The 21,624-nt window shown below is 50.0% G+C and overlaps 1 protein-coding gene across 1 annotated transcript in view; it reads left to right on the plus strand.

Annotated features, from left to right (window-relative positions):
* lrrc75a (leucine rich repeat containing 75A) overlaps positions 1 to 20,888 on the plus strand; it is a 48,058-nt gene extending 27,170 nt beyond the window's left edge. Inside the window, exons 2-4 of the mRNA XM_073052999.1 lie at positions 5,044 to 5,172; positions 14,822 to 14,934; positions 19,208 to 20,888. Of these exons, the coding sequence (XP_072909100.1) occupies positions 5,044 to 5,172; positions 14,822 to 14,934; positions 19,208 to 19,751 (786 nt within the window). The 3' untranslated portion in view covers positions 19,752 to 20,888. The remainder of the gene's footprint in view (positions 1 to 5,043; positions 5,173 to 14,821; positions 14,935 to 19,207) is intronic.
* Positions 20,889 to 21,624: the final 736 nt, after the last annotated feature.

The following is a 21,624-nucleotide window of genomic DNA, read 5'->3' on the forward strand; positions in this document are numbered from 1 at the left end:
CAGGTGCTGTGTACCCCTCCCCCCCAACAGTACTCAAAATGGAGTACTTATTGTTGAGGGGGACAGACACGGGGGCACTCTCCGCTATCTGACGTTCATGTTCTCCCTTCCTTCTCCTGACAGTTACCCATTTATCTGTCTCCTGTAGCTCCTGTCTATCACTGCTTCACTTTCCCCAAGAAGTCGAAGATCATCAAACTGCAGCTGCAGTTCCCCAACGCGGTCTCTAAGGAGCTGCATCTCGATGCACCTGGTGCAGATGTGGCCATCGGGGAGGCTGGGAATCTCCTGGAAATCCCACATCTGATACCCAGAACAGAACACTGGCACCGTAGCCATACTCCCTATTCTCTCTAGAGTTGATTAAGAAATACACTTACCTCTGCCTTGCATTCTCATGTTCTTGCCAAAGTCTGTTGAGCCAAAGCCTTACCACTCTGACTCAGCCACTCCCAGGATGACCGCTCTGCTGGATGATGCCTTTCTTGTGGAGACAGTTTTTCAAGCTCCACTCTGGACCTGAGCGGGAACACATCTCCTGCGTCTGTGCCACTGAATAGCTGATTTTCAACCTCCACTGGAATGCTTCTCCTGTGTCTCTGCTGCTGTCCAGTCAGCTTTCTGTCTAGTTTCCTGCTTCCTGCCTCTGACCTCTTAGTGCCTCTTTCCTCTTCCCTGTCTAACTTCTTGATGTTTGGTTGAAACTGCTTGTGATTTCTCTCCCCACTCTCCCCAACCACCCCCAGCTGTTGAAAGGTGACATGAGAGGAGATAGTAGTTTGAACATGTACAGGGAGCCATACTTGTTTGCATCGCATCAAATCACTGAGGAGGGAGGGAGAAGGAAAGGGAAAAGGAGAGGAAGATGGAAATAAAAGCAGGACATTTTCAGAAGATGAAAGATTAACTTTATTTGTTGTGTGTACTTCGATAGGCAGGTGAGGGTTGCCGATGGTTTCATACCCGGGTGAGTTGAGCCAGGAAGGCGGTTCAGGCGCGCTCTGCATCTTGGGCGTTGAGCTGCTGCCGTGGGATAGGCAGATCAGATACCTGCGTAAGCAACCTGGTGTGCAGGGGTACCGGATGAAGAGACCCCTGAAAGTCAGCGAGAAGATCTGGGTTTCACCATTGGTTGTATCTTTGTGAATTTATTCTCTCAAGCCACTGAGGGGCGAGGCTTAAAAATCATCAATTTGTCACCTCCCTGCTCCCTGACAATTAACCCACTCCTCGAAACAAGCTCCCGAATCTCCGGCTGACCTCAGACAGCGTGAGGTGGGCATTCATCGTGCAATGTTTTGTCCATTCCCGTGAGACCTGATGCGGGAAGTCGGCCGATTATCGCTCAGCGTCTCAGTGCCCCTCTGTTCCGTCTGCCACGACAGGCAGAGGCCACTTCGACATGTTATTCCATGGCCTACCTCCATGATGAGACCACACCTCATATTCCATCTGGGCAGCCTGAAGCCTAATGGCATGAACATTGATTTCTCTAACTTGCGGTATTTCTCCCACCTTCCCACTCTCTTTTCCACTTCCCATTCTGGATCCCTCTCTTCTCACTTGCCCATCACCTCCCCGTTTCCCTTCCTCCCAAGGTCCACTCTCCTCTCCTATCAGATTCCTCCTCCTTCAGTCCTTCACCTCTTCCACCAATCACCTTCCAGCTTCTTACTTATCCCCCACCACCCAGTCACCTTTCCCCCTCACCTGGTCTGACCTATCACCTGCCAGCTTCTTACTTATCCCCCACCACCCAGTCACCTTTCCCCCTCACCTGGTCTGACCTATCACCTGCCAGCTTCTTACTTATCCCCCACCACCCAGTCACCTTTCCCCCTCACCTGGTCTGACCTATCACCTGCCAGCTTCTTACTTATCCCCCACCACCCAGTCACCTTTCCCCCTCACCTGGTCTGACCTATCACCTGCCAGCTTCTTACTTATCCCCCACCACCCAGTCACCTTTCCCCCTCACCTGGTCTGACCTATCACCTGCCAGCTTCTTACTTATCCCCCACCACCCAGTCACCTTTCCCCCTCACCTGGTCTGACCTATCACCTGCCAGCTTCTTACTTATCCCCCACCACCCAGTCACCTTTCCCCCTCACCTGGTCTGACCTATCACCTGCCAGCTTCTTACTTATCCCCCACCACCCAGTCACCTTTCCCCCTCACCTGGTCTGACCTATCACCTGCCAGCTTCTTACTTATCCCCCACCACCCAGTCACCTTTCCCCCTCACCTGGTCTGACCTATCACCTGCCAGCTTGTACTCTGACTCCTGAACACCCCCCCCCCCCCCCCAACCACCTTATTCTGGCTTCAAGTCCTGATGACGGGTCTCAGCCTGAAACATCGACTGTTTCTTTCCCTGCTGCCCGACCTGCTGAGTTCCTCCAGTATTTTGTGTGTGTTGACTGGGGACAGGAGCAGGCTATTCTTTTCCATCAGATCCCATCGGAGCCAGCACTCAGCTGGGCACTCCACTCCTCACACTGAAAGGTCATTTGATTCCAAACAATTGCTTTATTGATCATTACAGAATGTCTGTCTGGTGCTTCCCGCTCCCTCCCCTCTTCCCCTCCCCCCCCATTCCCCTTTTCCCAACCATGATTCCCCTCTCCCTGCCTCCTTCCCACTCTCAGTCCACAATAGAGACCCATATCAGAATCAGGTTTATCATCACTCACATGTCATGAAATTAGGTTATTTTGTATCAGCAGTACAGTGCAATACATAACATTACTTTAGTACTGTGCAAAAGTCTTAGGCACCTTACCTCTCTATGGAGATAGATGATATATTTTATACACGTGTGTGTGTGTGTGTGTGTGTGTGCCCTGAACTCCTGGTGGAGTCGTCGGGGCGATGTCATGACGAGCTCTTTGCACTGATTTATTTTTGGTGATTGCTCATCGAACGGTATGTCCTGGGCATCTGTAACCTGGTGGGGCCCATCCCTCTCCAGGCTTCACTCCCACGAGGTCAAATTGCTCAACCCCAGGCACGGATGGAGAGCCGGCCGGATTCGAACTCCGGACCTCTCACCCCGAAGTCCAGTGCTGATGCCACTACGCCACCAGCTGGAAAATTTTATATATTATTTATATATAACTATATACGTATACACAAATGTATCTCATTGTAATTGTTTTATAATAAAATTTACAATTTATATTTATAATGGTTTATAATTGCTGTAATTTGTGTACTGCTGCCACAAAACAACACATTTCACGACATGTCAGTGATATTAATTGGGATTCTGAGCTTCAGTCTGGCTACTGGTTGTCCGAGTGGGCAGGATCCCGGGAGGGTGAAGGCAGCAAGCTTTGGACCTGCGTTTCAGGATCTGAAGAAATCCTTCAAGAACAAACAGGGCTGGGACTGAATTTGACAAAGGTGGAGAATAAGGGGAGGGGGATTAGGGTTGTTCCATTAGTTGAGGGGTGAGGACTGGGGACATAGTTTTTGATCTATAGGAGAGTGGCCAGGGAGGGATGCCCCGGATGTGGGTGCCTGTGAAGGTGGAGGGTAGGTGGATGGGGAGAGGGTGAAAAGAGTCTTGCTGCTTGAGAAAAGTACTGTGAGATTTATCAAAGCCACCCATTCAGTGGTGAATCTGTGCAAATTTTTTGCCACAGGCAGCTATGGGGGCCAGGTCTCTATATTTAAGGTGGAGGTTGATAGATTCTGGATAAGTCAGGGCATGAGGGATACGGGGAGAAGGCAGGAGACTGGGACTGAGAGGAAAATTGGATTAGACATGATGAAATGGTAGAGCAGACTGGATGGGCCAAATGGCCTAATTATGCTCCTATATCTTATGGTCTAAAAATTTTCCTGTCAGACACACCTGTCCTAGTGTCAATTTATAGACATAACAATCAATCTATGCAAGTTATCTTAAGTAATTTACTGTGTCTTAAAAATTATTTTTTGTCTTTATCTTGTTTATTTTTGTGCTGCATCAGATCCAGAGTGACAATTATTTTGTTCTCCTTTGTACTCCTGTACTGGAAGTGAAATTAAACAATCTTAAATCTTGAACAAACAACAGAAAAAAAGTAAAACAAACCCTTTTTCTTCCACTCACCCACTCAGCCACCCACACAGACAAGCCTCCAGTCACCAGTTCTTGGCCCCAGACTCGCAGACCAGGCCTCCAACCTCCAATCACTGGCCTGGACTGCAGACCTAGGGGCTTCGATCTTTGGGCTTCAAACTCTGGATTTACCATCTTTGACCTTTGGGCTTTGACCTCTGGGTATCGACACCAGAATTTGCCAGCTATGGGACTTTGACCTCTGAGCTTTAGCCTCTGAACTCACAAGGACTTTTGACCCTGCAACTCAGGGGAACACATTAACCTGAGGGGGAGGGGGTACCACTGGCTCCTGCCTCTGACTTCATTTATTGACCTCTAACATCTCCTTACCCCTGTACCTAACCCCGAGCTTCCCATACTGTTCCCAAAACCCAAATTCCAACGAAGTCTGAGCCGCAGGCTGGATGGAAGTCCCAGTGCAGCACCAGCTTGACCAGAAGTTTGATTTTGGCCACGGAATTTGGGAGCCCTTCAGTCCTGGAGACTGGGATACATGTGGGTCTTTTCCCTATAGACTCCCATACTGGGGACTGAACAGAGTGAACCTCCCCCCTTCCCCTATAGACTCCCATACTGGGGATGGGACAGGGTGAACCTCCCCCCTTCCCCTATAGACTCCCATACTGGGGACTGAACAGAGTGAACCTCCCCCCTTCCCCTATAGACTCCCATACTGGGGACTGAACAGAGTGAACCTCCCCCCTTTCCCTATAGACTCCCATACTGGGGATGGGATGGGTGAACCTTCCCCTCCTTTCCCTATAGACTCCCATACTGGGGATGGGACGGGTGAACCTTGGGATCTTAGCATGTATGGCAGAGGGTCTCAGACAGATCAGTCATGGTGGGATAGGTTTGATGGGCCAAGTGGCCTGCTGATGTCTCCCTGTGAGGTTCCGGGTCTGATTTGCTGCTGATTTTTCTCCCACAGGACCTAGGGATGGAGTCGACCTCGCTAGACAATGTCCTGTGCAGATACGCCAGCTTCCGAAACCTGGTGGATCCCATCACCCACGAGCTGATCATCAGTTTGGCCCGTTACATCCACTGCCCCAAACCGGTAAGCAACCGATTTCTCACGCGTACGTGCGCTGAGAGGTGACGAGGTAGGGAGTCTCGGGTAAGACGCAAATCAAAAGCTCAGGAGGTTCTACAGATGCTGAAAACCCAGAGCAACTCTCACAAAATACCGGAGGAACTCAGCAGGTTGGGCAGCGTCTATGGAGAGGAATCAACAGTTGACGTTTCAGGCTGAGACCCTTCGTCAGCCAGAGGGTTTTTCCTGGGTTGGAAATGGATAATACCAAGGGGCATAATTTGAAGGTGGTTGGTGGAAAGTGTCGGGGGGGATGTCAGAGATTGGTGTTTTACAGAGTGGCGGGTGTGTGGAATGCCCTGCCAGGGGTGGTGGGAGAGGCAGTGGGGAGATTTAAGAGACTGTGGATGATAGAAAAATGGAGCCTATGAGGAAGGAAGGGTTAGATTGATCTTGGAGTAGGTTAAAAGATTGACACGGCACTGTGGGCCAAGAGCCTGTGTGATGCTATATCGTTTATGTTCTATGAGATGTGTGGTTTGTGTCGATGACCAACACAGTCTGATGATGTGCTGGGGGCAGCCCGCAAGGGTCACCACGTTTCCGGCGCCAACTTAACGTCCACAACTTACTAACACTAGCGTGTATGGCTTCAGAATGTGAGAGGAAACCGGAGCACCCGGAGGAAACCCACGCAGTCACAGGGAGAACGTACAAACTCCGTACAGACAGTGGCGGAATCGAACTCGGGTCTCTGACACTCTAATACCCCTACACCACAGATTTGCCACACTTCCAGGGTCCCAGGGCCGTGTGCTGCTGGCCTGGATGCGGTGCAGTTGTTGAGACAACTGCTACAGTCCTTCAGAGGAAGCATTACCCGGTAGCAACACCCACAAAATGCTGGAGGAACTCAGCAAGTCAGGCAGCATCTATAGAGGAGGAGTAGGCAGTATCGATGGGAAGAAAGGTATCTGGGAAAAGTGAGGTCCTTGGGCTGGAGTGATTGTAGATAGTAGTAATTGTACTTTAATATGACACTAATTAAGTTATCAAGCCCTGATTATTATTTAGTATTTCACTGTTGAATACATTTTTGTTTAAAAATGGAGGGAAAAAGCCCTCTGAGACCCTTCATCAGGACTCAGTGAGTTGGAAGGGAAAGGCACTCTTCCTTTCCTGTCCCGATAGCCTGAAACATTGACTGTTTATTCCCCTCCATAGATGCTGCCTGACCTGAAATTTGTGTGTGTGTGTGTGGCTGAAGACTTGCAGCATTTCCAAAATCTCGTCTCTGTTAACCCAGTACTCCTCACCTTGCATTTTGAGTTGAGCGGTTGGTTGCATCGACCAGGAAAGTTGAGTTTTCAATATATCGGTTTAGTTGGGGCTGGGACGTCAGTGTTGAACCCAGGCCGTTCACTGGAGCCTTCCCCCTACATCAGCCACCCTGATGGGGTATCTGGCCTCAGAAATGCGGGCTAGGACGTGGGATGTCTCTGAGCTGGGCAGACTGAATGCTGGAACATCTCGAGGTGGAAAACCATCCCCTGCCCTGGCTAGCAGGCCTTCAAGGGGCCGAATGGCCCTCTCCCATAAAATAATGTGTTCACCATTCAGAAAGCAAGCAGGGAGTGCTGTAGGACCCTGCTGTGCCTGGTTGTTTTACCACTGCCTCTGCTCCCCTGAGAGGTGGTGGGTGGGCTTTGGCCTGTTGGGGTCACAGGTCGGGGGTCAGGGGTGTGGGTGGAGGTTGGCTGAGTCAGGTCTGCATGTGTGGGCTCTGCTGGGAAAGTATTATCTTTAAGCCCCTCAACTGCCAGGGAATGTGGGGAAATCGGAGGGGGAGGGGAAGAGGGTCGGGAGCTTAAATAGAAACTAATAGAAAGGCATCTCACATTAGGGGGTGTATGTCCAGCGACTCTCAGCAGCTGATGTGTGGTGTACACACAGCGCCTCCTGCAGTACAGTACAGGGATTGCAGTTAAGTCAGACAGTTTAAGGCCGTCAGCTGGTGAGTGACCTCGCTCTGGCCCTATCCCGGGCTGCGTGAGTAATCTGGGACGAGCGCATTCTGAGCCCCTCCCCGTGCCCAGGGAGCGAGAGGCCAGCTGGAACCAGCAATAATGCGGCTGACAGCTGTCTGGGAGCAGTGCTGTGGGCTCCTGACTCCCGGCTGTTCTGCCCATCAACCACTTCCCAGCACCTGGGCTCCCCCGTCCTCCTCGGACCCCTCTATCAGTTTCTGGCACATCCCTGTCACTGGACACCCCAGGACTGATCCTGTTCCACTCCGCCCCACACTTTGTATTCCTGCCCTGACAGTGGACTCGACTGGATTAAAGGCTTTCTCTGCCTTGGGCCACCATAGGAGATTCCTGTTGGGATCATTCTGTTGTCCCAGGGAGTAGGAAGATTTCCCTGGACTGAAGACAGTCGTTTAGCATGGACTCAGGCCCTTAAGTCTGACCGCCCGGTGCTGACCTTAGCCCGACCATTCCACGCTGACCGTAGCCCGACCGTTCCACGCTGACCGTAGCCCGACCGCCCCGCGCTGACCGTAGCCCAGGGAACGAGTGGCATGTGCTTGCATTTGGACCCGTGACCCTCTACACCTCTCTATTCCATGTCCTCTCTCCTTACTTACGTCCTGAAACGTCGACTGTTTACTCTTTTGCAATGGTGCTGCCTGGCCTGCTGAGTCCCTCCAGCGTTTTGAGTGTGTTACTTCCTTATCTAACTTTCATCTGGAATTTAGTGGGTTATGCTGAATTAGCTGAGCTTCTTTGAAATCGGAATCCTTGCCCGTGGAGGCTGCCTTCTGGTGTCAGTATTTGTTGTAGGTCTGCTCAGTGGTGGGGAGGGATTTGCCTGTGATGGACTGGGCTGTATCTACCACTTTCTGCAGCCCGTTCTGTTCCTGGGCTTTGGTGTTTCCACACCAGGCCGTGATGAAACCAGTCGGGATACTCTCCACTGTGCATCTGTGGAAGTTCGTCACAGTTTTCGGTGACATGCCAAATCTGTGCAAATCTCAAGAAAGCAGAGGCATGTTGTACTTCCTCTGTGATAGCTGTTATGACTCATGCCAGGACTGATCTTGGATATGTTAACTCCAATAAATTTAAACTCACTGACTCTCCCCATCTCCCATCCCCTAATGAGGACTGGTTTAAGGACCCCCAATTTCTTCCTCCTGTAATCAATAATCAGCTCTTTGCTTTTGTGGACTTTGTGAGATTTTGTTGTAGTACCATTCAACTAGATTTCCCATCTCCCTCCTGTGTGCTGATTCTAGAGTGTCTCGACATTGGACAAATCACTTGCTGTTTCAATAATGCACTCCTTTTAAAATCGGATAATTTTTCCCTAGTTTAACTGAGGTCCCTAAATAATTTCTTCAACTTCTGTCAGAAATCCATTAAACTTGGCCGTAGTGAGATCTGACCTCATCTCTCTCTCAGCTGTGGATTCTATGCCCTGAGGTTAAATCCATGGCTTCACATGGTTCAGTTATCAGGTGGCATTGTCAGCTATTTATTGAAATATTTGGATAATAATCTGCCTTTTGATCCACATTAAACTCCAAGTTCAAAAGTTCGAAGTACATATATGTCACCATAAACAACCCTGGGATTCATTTTCATGCAGGCATACTCAATTAATCAACTGATCAGTGAAAGACCCCACTAACAGGACGGATGAAATCCAGAATGCAAAAGGCAGCCAAATGTGCAAATACAAAAATGAAGGGAAAAAAGGAAAATAATAATAATAATAAACAATAAGTACTGAGAACATGAGATGAAGAGTCTTTAAAACTGAGTCCATAGGTTATGGGAGCAGATAGGGTGAGTGAAGTTAACGGCTCTGTTCAGGAGCCTGATGGTTGAGGGGTAATAACTGTTCCTGAACTGGGTGGTGTGGGTCCTGAGGCTCTTGTGCCATCTTCCCGATGGCCGCAGTGAGAAGAGAGCGTGGCCTGGGTTGTGGGGGTCTCTGATGAAGGCTGCTTTCTTGCACCAACTACACCTGCACTACAGGGAACTGAGGCTGAAATTCAGGCCTTGTACAGATGATAAATGTTTGTAGCTATGGGTTAGGTATTTTTGATCAAGGTTAAGAGAGCTAGCATGAGGCTGATGGTATGAAGGGAAGTTGGTGTTGCTGATTGGTGCTGTTACTCCTGGCAGTGGTCTGTGAGACTGCACTGAATTCATGGCTCGCAGTTGGTGTGAATGAGGGCGTGCTGTAGTGTGTGTGTGCGCGCTGCTGGGACCCTCGGGGCAGGGCTGGGACATCCGGAGTTGGAGGATTGAGGGATTTTATCAGTCTGTGTTTAGCCCCCAGTGGCATAGTGGAGACTCGCCTGCCAGCGAGGAGGAGGTGTGGTGTTCACTGTTGGCAGGATCAGCACTGTCCAAGGATTGTGTTGGGAAGTGTCCGGTGCCAGCACAGCAGGCCCGCAGTTTGCTTGCCCTCGCCCTAACCGGTCTGTCTTCAGTGTGAGGGAGGAAACTAGGCCGTCACAGAGAGTGCATTCAAACTCCTGACAGATCCGGCAGGACTCGAGCCCGATTTCGGGCACCGTGAAGTGTCACACTGATTGCTACACTGCTGGGTTCAGTTGGTGAGCGTGAGAGTTTGCAGCGAGAGCCTGGCAGTGCCAGGTTCGGGCATCTGGAATCGTGGAACAGAATGAGGCATGGGGTAGGGAGCAGCCTGTGGCTGGAAGCTGAGGGGATGGGGGCAGTTGTACTGCAGTCTGACTGCCCCAGTAACGAAGCAGAGTGGCTCTTACCCACCCCCCGCCCACAGAGTGAGTGGTTTACAGAATGGAATAGTTCAACACAGAAACAGGCCCTTCGGCCCACAATGTTGTGCTGAACCAATTAAATTAGTAATTAAATGACTGAACTAATCCCTTCTGCATACACAATATCCATGTCCTTCCATTTTCCTCACAGTCATGTGCCAATCTAAACGTCTCCTAGAAGTCCCTAATGTGTCTGTCTACCACCATCCCAGGCACCTGCCACTCTGTTTTTAAAAAGCATCTTGCTCCTCACATCTCCTTTGAAATGACCCCACCTCACCTTAAATGCATGTCCTCTGGTATTAGACATTTCAATAAGAACATTAGAAATACAGCAGGAGTCGGCCATCGGCCCATCGAGCATGCCCCACCATTCAGTAAGATCATGGCTGATCTGTCTGTAAACTCAGCTCCATCTACCTGCCTTTCCCCCATAACCCTCAATTCCCCTACTAGGTAAAAACCTATCTAACTGTTTCTTAAATATATTTAGTGAAGAAGCCTCAACTGCTTCCCTGGGCAGAGAATTCCACAGATTCACCACTCTCTGGGAAAAACAGCTTCTCCTCATCTCCGTCCTAAATCTTCTCCCCTGAATCTTGAGGCAATGTCCCCTAGTTCTAGTCTCACCTACCAATGGAAACAACTTTCCTACTTCTAGCTTATCTATCCCTTTCAAAATTTTGTATGTTTCTATAAGATCCCCTCTCATTCTTCTGAACTCCAGAGAGTATAGTCCCAGGTGACTCAATCTCTCCTCATAGGTTAACCTTTTCATCCCTGGAATCAACCTGGTGAAACTCCTCTGCACTGCCTCCAAAGCTAGTATATCCTTCCTCAAGTATGGAGACCAGAACCGCACACAGTACTCTAGGTGCGGTCTCACCAGTACCCTGTATAGTTGCAGCATGATCTTCCTGCTCTTGAATTCAATCCCTCTAACAATGAAGGCCAACATTCCATTTGCCTTCTTAATAACCTGTTGTACCTGCAAGCCAACTTTTTGCGATTCATGCACAAGCACTCCCAAGTCCCTCTGCACAGCAGCATGCTGTAATCTTTCACCATTTAAATAATAATCTGCTCTTTTATTATTCCTTCCAAAGTGGATGATCTCGCATTTACCAACATTGTGTTCCATCTGCCAAACCTTGGCCCACTCACTTAACCTATCTATATCCCTCTGCAGACTCTCCACATCCTCTGTACAATTTGCTTTTCCACTCAGTTTAGTGTCATCAGCAGATTTTGTTACGCTACACTCAGTCCCCTCTTCCAAATCATCAATGTAAATGGTAAACAGCTGCGGGCCCAGCACCGACCCCTGTGCCACCCCACTCACCACTGACTGCCAACCAGAGAAACACCCATTTATACCAACTCCCTGCCTTCTATTGGTTAACTAATCCACTATCCATGTCAGTACACTCTCTCCGACTCCATGCATTTGTATCTTATTCATAAGTCTCTTGTGCGGCACCTTATCGAATGTCTTCTGGAAATCCAAGTACACAACTCACTCTATCCACTGCACTCATTATGTCCTCAAAGAACTTAAGTAAGTTTGTCAAACAGGACCTGCCCTTTCTGAATTCATGCTGTGTCTGTCTAATGGAACCACTCCTTTCTAAATGTTTTGCTATTTCTTCCTTAATGACAGCTTCAAGCATTTTCCGGACTACAGACGTTAAGCTAACTGGCTTATAGTTGCTCGTCTTTTGCCTACAACTTTTTTTTAAAAAGTGGCGTGACATTTGCCGTCTTCCAGTCCGCCAGGACCTGCCCAGAGTGTAGAGAGTTTTGATAAACGATTACCAACGCGTCTACTATAACCTCCGCCAATTCCCTCAGCACCCTGGGATGCATCCCATCAGGGCCAGGGGACTTATCTGCCTTTAGGCCCTCTAGTTTGTTCATCACTATCTCTTTAGTGACAGTGATTTTATTGAGGTTCTTCTCTCCCATTTCGTCCATAACATCCTTCTTTGGCATATTAGACGTGTCCTCCACCACGAAAACTGACACAAAATAGTCGTTTAATGCCTCAGCCATTTCCTTATCACCCAATATCAATTTCCCTTTCTCATCAACTCATGGAACATACTAGTTTTTGTCTGTTCTATCTCTGCCTCTCATAATTTATAAATCTCTATCAGATCTCCCCTCAGCCTCCGTCACTCCAGAGCAAACAACCCAAGTTTGTCCAACCTCTCATTATAGCACGTGCCCTCTGAACCAGCCAGCATCCTGGTGAACCTCGTCTGCACCCTCTCCAAAGCCTCGACATCCGTCCTATAGTGAGGTAACCAGAACTGTGTGAAGTACTCCCGATGCAGCCTAACTAGAGTTTTATAAAACCGCAACATAACTTCCTGACTTTTGAACGCAGTGCCTCGACTAATAAAGGCAAATATTCCATACGCCATCTTAACCACCCTCTTGACCTGGTCTACACTGACGACACTGTGGAGGGTGTGGAAGCTTTGAGAGGGTTTTGAATGAAGCAAGGGGACATGGGTGGGCACACGAGGAGAGGGGATACAGAGTGAAGGCAGCCAATAGGAGATGCAGCTGGGACAGATGTGTTTGTTCAGAGATACAGCGTGGTAAGGCCCTTCTGGCTCTCTGAGCCCACGCTGCCCAATTGCACCCGAATAACCATAGGTCTTTGGACTGTGGGAGGAAACCCACATTGTCAGGGGGAGAATGTACCAACTCCTCGCAGACTGACCAGGATCGGAACCTGGATCACTGCTGCAGCGACGGCGTTTGTGCTCATTGCCAAACTTTTCTCTTTAACACAGTCCCTCAAGTGCTGGCAACATCCCCCAAACGGTTTCTGTACTACATCTTTCCTGTAGCTGGGTGTACGAAGCTGAACACAATACTCTGTAACTGCAACTCCCAACCTCTGTACATTGGGCTGAGGGGGTGGGGGAAGGAAATGCAGATCAACTGGGATCTCCACTGGAACTGGTCTCAATCCTGGATCTAATCAGCTGGGATCCCCATTGGAACTGGTCTCAATCCTGGATCTAATCAGCTGGGATCCCCATTGGAACTGGTCTCAATCCTGGATCTAATCAGCTGGGATCTCCACTGGAATTGGTCTCAATCCTGGATCTAATCAACTGGGATCCCCATTGGAACTGGTCTCAATCCTGGATCTAATCTGCTGGGATCCCCATTGGAATTGGTCTCAATCCTGGATCTAATCAACTGGGATCCCCATTGGAACTGGTCTCAATTCTGGATCTAATCAGCTGGGATCTCCACTGGAATTGGTCTCAATCCTGGATCTAATCAACTGGGATCCCCATTGGAACTGGTCTCATTCCTGGATCTAATCAGCTGGGATCTCCACTGGAATTGGTCTCAATCCTGGATCTAATCAGCTGGGATACCCATTGGAACTGGTCTCAATCCTGGATCTAATCAGCTGGGGTCCCCATTGGAACTGGTCTCGTTCCTGGATCTAATCAGCTGGGATCCCCATTGGAACTGGTCTCAATCCTGGATCTAATCAGCTGGGATCCCCATTGGAACTGGTCTCGTTCCTGGATCTAATCAGCTGGGATCTCCACTGGAATTGGTCTCAATCCTGGATCTAATCAGCTGGGATACCCATTGGAACTGGTCTCGTTCCTGGATCTAATCAGCTGGGATCCCCATTGGAACTGGTCTCAATCCTGGATCTAATCAGCTGGGATACCCATTGGAACTGGTCTCAATCCTGGATCTAATCAGCTGGGGTCCCCATTGGAACTGGTCTCGTTCCTGGATCTAATCAGCTGGGATCCCCATTGGAACTGGTCTCGTTCCTGGAGCTCTGGTTTGTTGGCCTCAAAGTTCAAAGGAAATTCATAATCAAACTGGATATGTCGCCATACACAACCCTGAGGTTAATTTTCTTGTGAGTATTCACAGTAAGTGCAAAGAAACACGCCATGAAAGACCACACAACAAGATGGACAAACTCCCACGTGCAAACTGTGCAGATACAAAAACTCAAGAAACAAATATTGATAAATAAATGCCAGTAAACACTGAGAACACGAGCTGTACCACCCTGAGGAAGGAGTCCATAGGTTGTGGGAACAGTTCAGTGATGGGGTGAGTGAAGTTACCCACCGTAGCTCACGGGGCAGTAACTGTTCCTGACCTGGTGGTGTGGGACCGTCCTCCCTGACGGCAGCAGTGAAAGCAGGGTATGTTCTGGGCGGTGGGGGTCCCCGATGATAGATGCTGCTTTCCTGTAACAGTGCTCCATGCAGATGTGCTCAGTGGTGGGAGATCTTTAACCGTGATGGACTGGGTCATATCCAGTACTTATTCCCTGGAACCTCAAGCCCACTGCCCCAGGGGTGAAAGGGTTACCATATGAGGAACGTCTGGCAGCTCTTGGGCTGTATTCCCTGGAGTTCAGGAGAATGGGGGGTATCTCTTAGAAACATTCCGAATGTTAAAAGGCCTGAACAGATTAGATATGGCAAAGTTATTTCCCATGGTAGGGGAGTCTAGGACAAGAGGGCACGACTTCAGGATTGAAGGACATCCTTTTAGAACAGAGAAGCGGAGAAATTACTTTAGTCAGAGGGTAAATCGGTGGAATTTGCCACGAGCAGCTGTGGAGGCCAAGTCATTGGGTGTATTTAAGGCAGAGATAGATAGGTTCTTTTATTAACCGGGGCATCAAAGGGTATGGGGAGAAGGCAGGGGAGTGGGGATGACTGGAAGAATTGAATCAGCCCATGATTGAATAGTGGAGCAGACTTGATGGGCTGAATGGCCTATATCTGGTGGTCTGTTCCTGGCAGTGGACAGTGAGTGACTGCTGCACCGTGTGATTGTTTACAGGAGGGGGACTCGTCGGGAGGCCTGGAGAGGATCGGCCGGCAGCTGACCCACCACCTGAGCCCACACTCGCAGTACAGACGCCAGGGGTTCCTCAAGCGCAAGCCCCAGGCCTGGTAATCCCCACCGCTCGCACCTACCTTCCATCAGAACAGAACCCGGCCATTCAGCCCATCGTCTGCTCTACCATCCCATCATGGGTGATTTATGATCCTTCTCAACCCTCCTCTCCAGAACCCTTCACGCCCAACTCAAGAAGCTTTCAACCTTCACTTTAAATATACACAATAACCTGGCCTCCACAGCTGTCTGTGGTAATTAATACCACAGATTCACCACCTTGTAACTGGAAAAATTCTTCCTCATCTCTGTTCTGAATGGATGCCCCTCTATTCTGAGATTCACCCATTGCAGGAAACACCCTCTCCACATCCAGTCTATCTAGGCTTTCCAATAGTCACTAGATTTCCCACTCTCCCCGTTCTTCTGATCTCCAGTGAGTACAGGCCCAGAGCCATCAAAGATTCCCCACGAGTTAACACTTTTATTTTTGGGATAACTTTCACTTTAATGCCGGCAAATCCTTTCCTTCGATAATGGATGCAAAACTGCTCCCAATACTCCAAGTACAGTGTGGCCGAAGCCTTATAAAGCCTCAACATTACGTCTTGCTTTTATATTCTAGTCCTCTTGAAATGAATGCTAACGTTGCATTTGCCTTCCTCACCACAGACTCAACCTGCAAGTTAACGTTCAGGGAATCCCAAGTCCTTTTGTGCCCTGAATTTTTAAATTTTCTCCCTAAGTAGTCTGTGCCTTTATTCCTTCTACTGAAGTGCATGACCTACACTTCCTGACATTGCTCCATCTGGCACTTTGTTGCCCCTTCTGCAGCCTCTCTGCTTCCTCAAAACTACCTGCCCCTCCACCTGTCTTCGTATTGTTGGCCACAAAGCTGTCAATTCCATCATCTAAATCATTAACATATAATGTAAAAAGAACCAATCCCAACACAGACCCCTGTGGAACACCACTAGTTACCAGCAGCCAATCAGAAAAGGCTCCCTTTATCCCCACTCTTTGCCTCCTGCCAATCAGCCACTGCGTTATCCATGCTGGAATCTTTCCTGTCATACCCTGGGTTCTTGGTAAGCGATCCCACGTGCAGCATCTTGTCAAAGGCCTTCTGAAAATCCAGGTACACAACATCCTCTAGTTCTTCTTTGTCTATCCTGTTTGTTATTTCCTTAAAGAATTCCAACAGATCTGTCAGGCAAGATCTTCCCCTGAGGAAACCATGCTGACTTTGGCCTATTTTATCATGTGCCTCAGTTTCCCTGAAACCTCATCATTAGTAATCGACTCCCAACATCTTCCCAACCGCTGAGGTCAGACTAACTGGCCAATAATTGATTTTCCTTCTGTCTCCTTCCCTTCTTGAAGAGTGAAGTGACATTTGCAATCTTCCAGAATCTCTTAGTTCATGAAAGATCATTACTAATGCATCCACAATCTCTTCAGCCACCTCTTTCAGAACCCTGGGGTGTCGTCCGTCTGTCCAGGTGACTTATCTACCTTCAGATCTTTCAGCTTCCCGAACACTTTCTCCCGAGTAATAGCAACCACGCTCACTTCTGCCCCCCCCATCCCGAGACTCTCGCACTTCTGGCATACTGCCGGTGTCTTGCCCAGTGAAAACTGATGCAAAATACTTAATCAGTTTGTCCACCATTTCCTTGACCCCATTACTACCTCTCCAGCGTCATTTTCCAGCGGTCCGATATCCACTCCTCTCTCTATATATTCAGGAAAAGCTTTTAGTATCCTCTTTGATATTTTGGGCCAGCTTACTTTCGTATTTCATCTTTTCCCTCCCTATGGCTTTACTTCTTTTGTTTTCTTTAAGCTTCCTATGCACTAGCTTCCCACTAAAGTTTACTATGTTCTATGTTGGCTTCTCTTGTCTGCGCAGTTGCGTCACCCTGCCTTTGAACACTTTGAGATGTGTCTATCCTGCACCTTCGGAATTGCTCCCGGAAATCCAGCCTTTGCTGCTATGCCATCGTCTCTGCTGATGTCTCCTTCCAATCAACTCTGGCCATCTCCTCTCCTGCGCTTTGTAATTCCCTTTACTCCACCGCAATGTTGATACATCTGGCTTTAGCTTCTCCCTCTCAAACTGCAGGGTTAAATCTGTCATATTATAATCACTGCCTCCTAAGGGTTCCTTTACCAGAAGCTCCTTTATCAAATCTAGTTCATTACACAATACGCGATCCCTTCATGGGCTCAAACGCAAGCTGCTTTAAAAAGCCATCTCATAGCCATTCTGCAAATTCCCTCTCTTGGGATTGAAAATAAGCACTAATTGATTTTCCCAATCTCCCTGCAAACTGAAATCCCTCATGACTATAACATTGCCCCTTTGACGTGTATTTTCCATCCCCCATTGTAATTTGTACCCCACATCCTGGCTAGTTTGAAGGCCTGCATGTAACTCACATCAGGATCTTTTTACCCCTGCAGTTCCTTAACTCCCCCCGCAGGGATTCTACACCTTCTGATCCTATGTCATCTCTTTCTAAGGATTTGATATTATTTTTACCAACAGAGCCTCCCCACCCCCTCTGCCTTACTTGTTTGTCCTTTTGATACAAGGTGTATCCTTGAATGTTAAGCTCCCAGCCACGACTCAGTGATTCCTACAAGCCATACCTGACAATCTGTAACTGAACTACAAGATCACCTGCCTTATTCCGTGTACTGCGTGCATTCAACTGTAATGCCCTCATCAAAGGTTTCAAAGGTACATTTAATGTCGGAGAAATGTATACAATATACATCCTGAAATGCTTTTTCTTCACAACCATCCACAAAAACAGAGGAGTGCCCCAAAGAATGAATGACAGTTAAGTGTTAGAACCCCAAAGCCCCCCCAGCTGCCCCCTCCCATGCGTAAGCAGCAGCAAAAAAGCATTGGTGCCCCCCCCACCAAGCACTCGTGTGCAGCAAAACATCAATGACACAGACTTACAGTACCCCAAAGTCAACTCCACATACCCCAAGCTCTCTCTCTCCCTAATATGGAGAAAGGGGTGTCTCTGTTTCACAGTGAGACGGGAGACATAGCAAACAACTCGCTGATTTACGATGTTAAAAGTCCATTGCGTCACTTTTTCCGAGCTCTGGGCCCAAAGAACTCGGGTCTCTGGGCACACAGCCAAGGATCTTCCGTCTCCCACGACGACACACCGGATTCCTGCAGAGACACCGACCTTCGGTCCGCCCCCTCCAGAGCCAGGAGATCCCGGAACTCTGAAGACGAGTTAATCTTCTGGGCTGAGCACTTGGTATGCCGAATACTGGCCAGTCGTCCCATTCCCACAGTGAACCAAAGTCAGCACCCTTTTCAGTATTGCCCCCCTGCAGCTCAGCTCACTTGCTGCAATTTTGCCCTAACTGTCTGAGTCTCACTACACACTGCCTCTGCTTGTAAACCACCTGCCCCATCCCCAGGCCTATCAGTACAGTTCCCGCCCCCTGGCCAAAACAGCTTAACCCCCACCCCCCAAACCTGCCTGCAAAAATATCGGACCCCCTCGGGTTCAGGTGTAACCCATTCCTTTTGTACAGGTCACACCTCCCCCCGAAGAGATCCCAATGATCCTGAAATCTGAAGCACTGCCCCCTGCACCAGTTCCTCAACCACACATCCCTCGGGCAAATCATCCTGTTCTTACCCTCACTGGCACGTGGCACAGGCAGCAATCCAGAGATTACTACTCTGGAGGTCCAGCTTCTCAGCTGTCTCCCTCGCTCTCTAAATTCTCACTTTAGGACACCCCCCCCCCCCTTTTTGTACTTGTATCATTTCTGAATTTGCCGCTCATTTAGAAAAAAGCCAAAGCGCCTGACCGTACTCTTCCCTACACGATGTCCCATCTGCCACTTCTTTGGCCGTTCTCCTAATCTTGGCCTCCATAGTCATCCATGGCGGTGAATTCCACAGATTCTCCACCCTCCGGCTAAAGAAATCATCTCCGTCCAAAGGGACGTCCTTCTATTTTGAGGCTGTGCCCTCTGGTCCTGGATTTCTCACTGTTGGAGACCTCTCCACATCCATTCTGTCCAGGCCCTTCAATATTCAGGAGGTTTCAATAAGATCACCCCTCCCCCATTCTTCTAAACTTGAGTGAATGGCCAACCAGAACCATCAAATGCTCCTGATGTTAACCCTTTCACTCCAGAATCATTCCCATGAACCTTTGGAGCCCAAACCTGCCCCGTGCAGTCTGACCAATGCCCCTCCAAGCCTCAATGTTACACCTTTGCTTTTACATTCTAATCCTCGTGAAATCAGTGCTAACTTTGTGACCGTTCCTTTCGCAGTCTGAAAGCTGCCCTGTCCGGGAGCCCACCGAGCACCGCCGTGGACCTGTCGGGAATTGCGCTGACCCCGCGAGACCTGCCTCGTGTCGCCCTGTACCTGCAGCGCAGCTGGGAGATGGTGTGCACGGTGGAGTTGGGTTTCACTGAGCTGACGGACGAGGGGTTCCTGCAGCTTCTGCCCACCCTGGCCTCGCTGCCCAACCTCTGCACCCTGTCCCTCAACGGCAACAAGCTGACCCGCGCCATCCTGCGCCAGCTGACCGACGCCCTCAAAGACCTGGACAAGTTCCCCAGCATCAGTTGGATCGACCTCGGCAACAACGTGGATATCTACTCGCTGCCTCAGCCCTTCCTGGTCGGCCTGCGGAGGCGTTGCCCCAAGCACGGGAGCCTGCCCACCATCTTGGAATTCGCGGAGAGCCAGGGGGGTGAGCCAGCGGGCGAGGGCATGGCGCCGGCCCAGGAGCCTCTGCTGGACATGGCTGCCGGCGGCGCAGAAGAATCTGAGGAAGAGGGGGCCATGGGGGAGGTGGAACACACGTGACGTGCGCGGGCCTGTGGTGGAATGTCGACCATTGGGTGTCGGAGGCATTGGCCCTGTGGGTCAGGGTTGGGCAGCAGTCTCCTCTGACCAGAGCCCTCAGGTCAGATGGGCCCCTGGTTTAGGTGCGGCCAGCCTTCCTCGCTGATACACTCCGGGCCACGCCGGCCCCAGGTGCTGTTCTTTGTGTCTTCCCTGACCGTGGCCCGTCTGCTCTCGAGCCACGGCAGCCACCCTCACTGTGCTGGAAATGGACTCCCTGGGCAGTTAAGTGATGGGACGTGGAGGGGCGAGTCCACACCGGTCACAGGACAATGACTACTGGGCTCTTTGCGTCTCCGTCCCCCCACGGGTCTGTCTGTCTGGTGTTCCCTGTCACGGTCTCGGACACCCGCGCTGGCGGTCAGACGCACGCCGCTGTCTGACGTACCGTGACGAGCAGAGCCCACACCGCCTGTGCAGTGGACTGGCCCCTTTGGTCAGCCAGGCAGCTGGCTGGACGTCATGGTTCCTTGTGGTGTGGGGGTGCTGTCCACAGCTGAGAAATGGTCCTCACCAAAGTGGACGGTTGCTCAGTTGCCCCAAACCTGACCCTCCCAGTGAGCTGGTACGGAACTACCCCGAGCCATTACCCCACATGCCTCACTCAGCCTCTTTGTACAGGATCCACACATACTCACTCCTGTTCATGGTTCGCCTCAGCACCCTCCTCTGTTCGGCCCTTCCCAACCGTGACGGCCACAGAGAGAGCCACTGGTCTGCCCCCCTCCTGCTTCTGCAGGGCAGGGCAAGGTTTGCATCTCCCCACCCAGCTGCTGGCTGGAGATTCACCTGCCCTGGGTTTCTCTGACTCACCATCAGCAGCCCCCAGCAACAGCTGGAAATGGTCGGCAGTCCCGATGGAGGGTCTCGGCCTGAAACGTTGACTGTTGGTTCTCCTCCACAGACGCTGCCCGACCTGCTGAGTTCCTCCAGCATTTCAGAATCAGGTTTAATATCACCGGCATTTGTTGTGAAATTTGTTAATGTAGCGGCTGCAGTACATTGCAATACATGGTAATATAGAAAAAACAAGTAAATCAGTTACAGTAAGCATATGTTTATTAAATAGTTAAATTAAAAATAGTGCAAAATCAGAAATTTTAAAAAGTAGTGATTCATCGGTTAAATGTCCATTCGGAAATCAGATGGCAGAGGGGAAGAGGCTGTTCCTGAATCGCTGAGTGTGTGCCTTCAGGCTCCTGTATCTCCTACCTGATGGGACAGTGTGGAGAGAGATTCACTCTGTGTCTGACCCCGGGAGTGTGTGATGGGACGGTGTGGAGGGAGATTCACTCTGTGTCAGACCCCGGAAGTGTGTGATGGGACGGTGTGGAGGGAGCTTCACTCTGTGTCTGACCCCAGGAGTGTGTGATGGGACAATGTGGAGGGAGTTTCACTCAGTGTCTGACTCCGGGAGTGTGTGATGGGATGGTGTGGAGGGAGTTTCACTCTGTGTCTGACCCCGGGAGTGTGTGATGGGACATTGTGGAGGGAAATTCACTCTGTGTCTGACCCCGGGAGTGTGTGATGGGACGGTGTGGAGGGAGTTTCACTCTGTGTCTGACCCCGGGAGTGTGTGATGGGACGGTGTGGAGGGAGATTCACTCTGTGTCTGACCCCGGGAGTGTGTGATGGGACGGTGTGGAGGGAGATTCACTCTGTGTCTGACCCCGGGAGTGTGTGATGGGACAGTGTGGAGGGAGATTCACTCTGTGTCTGACCCCGGGAGCGTGTGATGGGACAGTGTGGAGGGAGATTCACTCTGTGTCTGACCCCGGGAGCGTGTGATGGGACGGTGTGGAGGGAGATTCACTCTGTGTCTGATCCCGGGAGC

Source organism: Hemitrygon akajei, chromosome 8 (genome assembly GCF_048418815.1).
Source record: "Hemitrygon akajei chromosome 8, sHemAka1.3, whole genome shotgun sequence".
In the NCBI taxonomy this organism is placed as follows: domain Eukaryota; kingdom Metazoa; phylum Chordata; class Chondrichthyes; order Myliobatiformes; family Dasyatidae; genus Hemitrygon; species Hemitrygon akajei.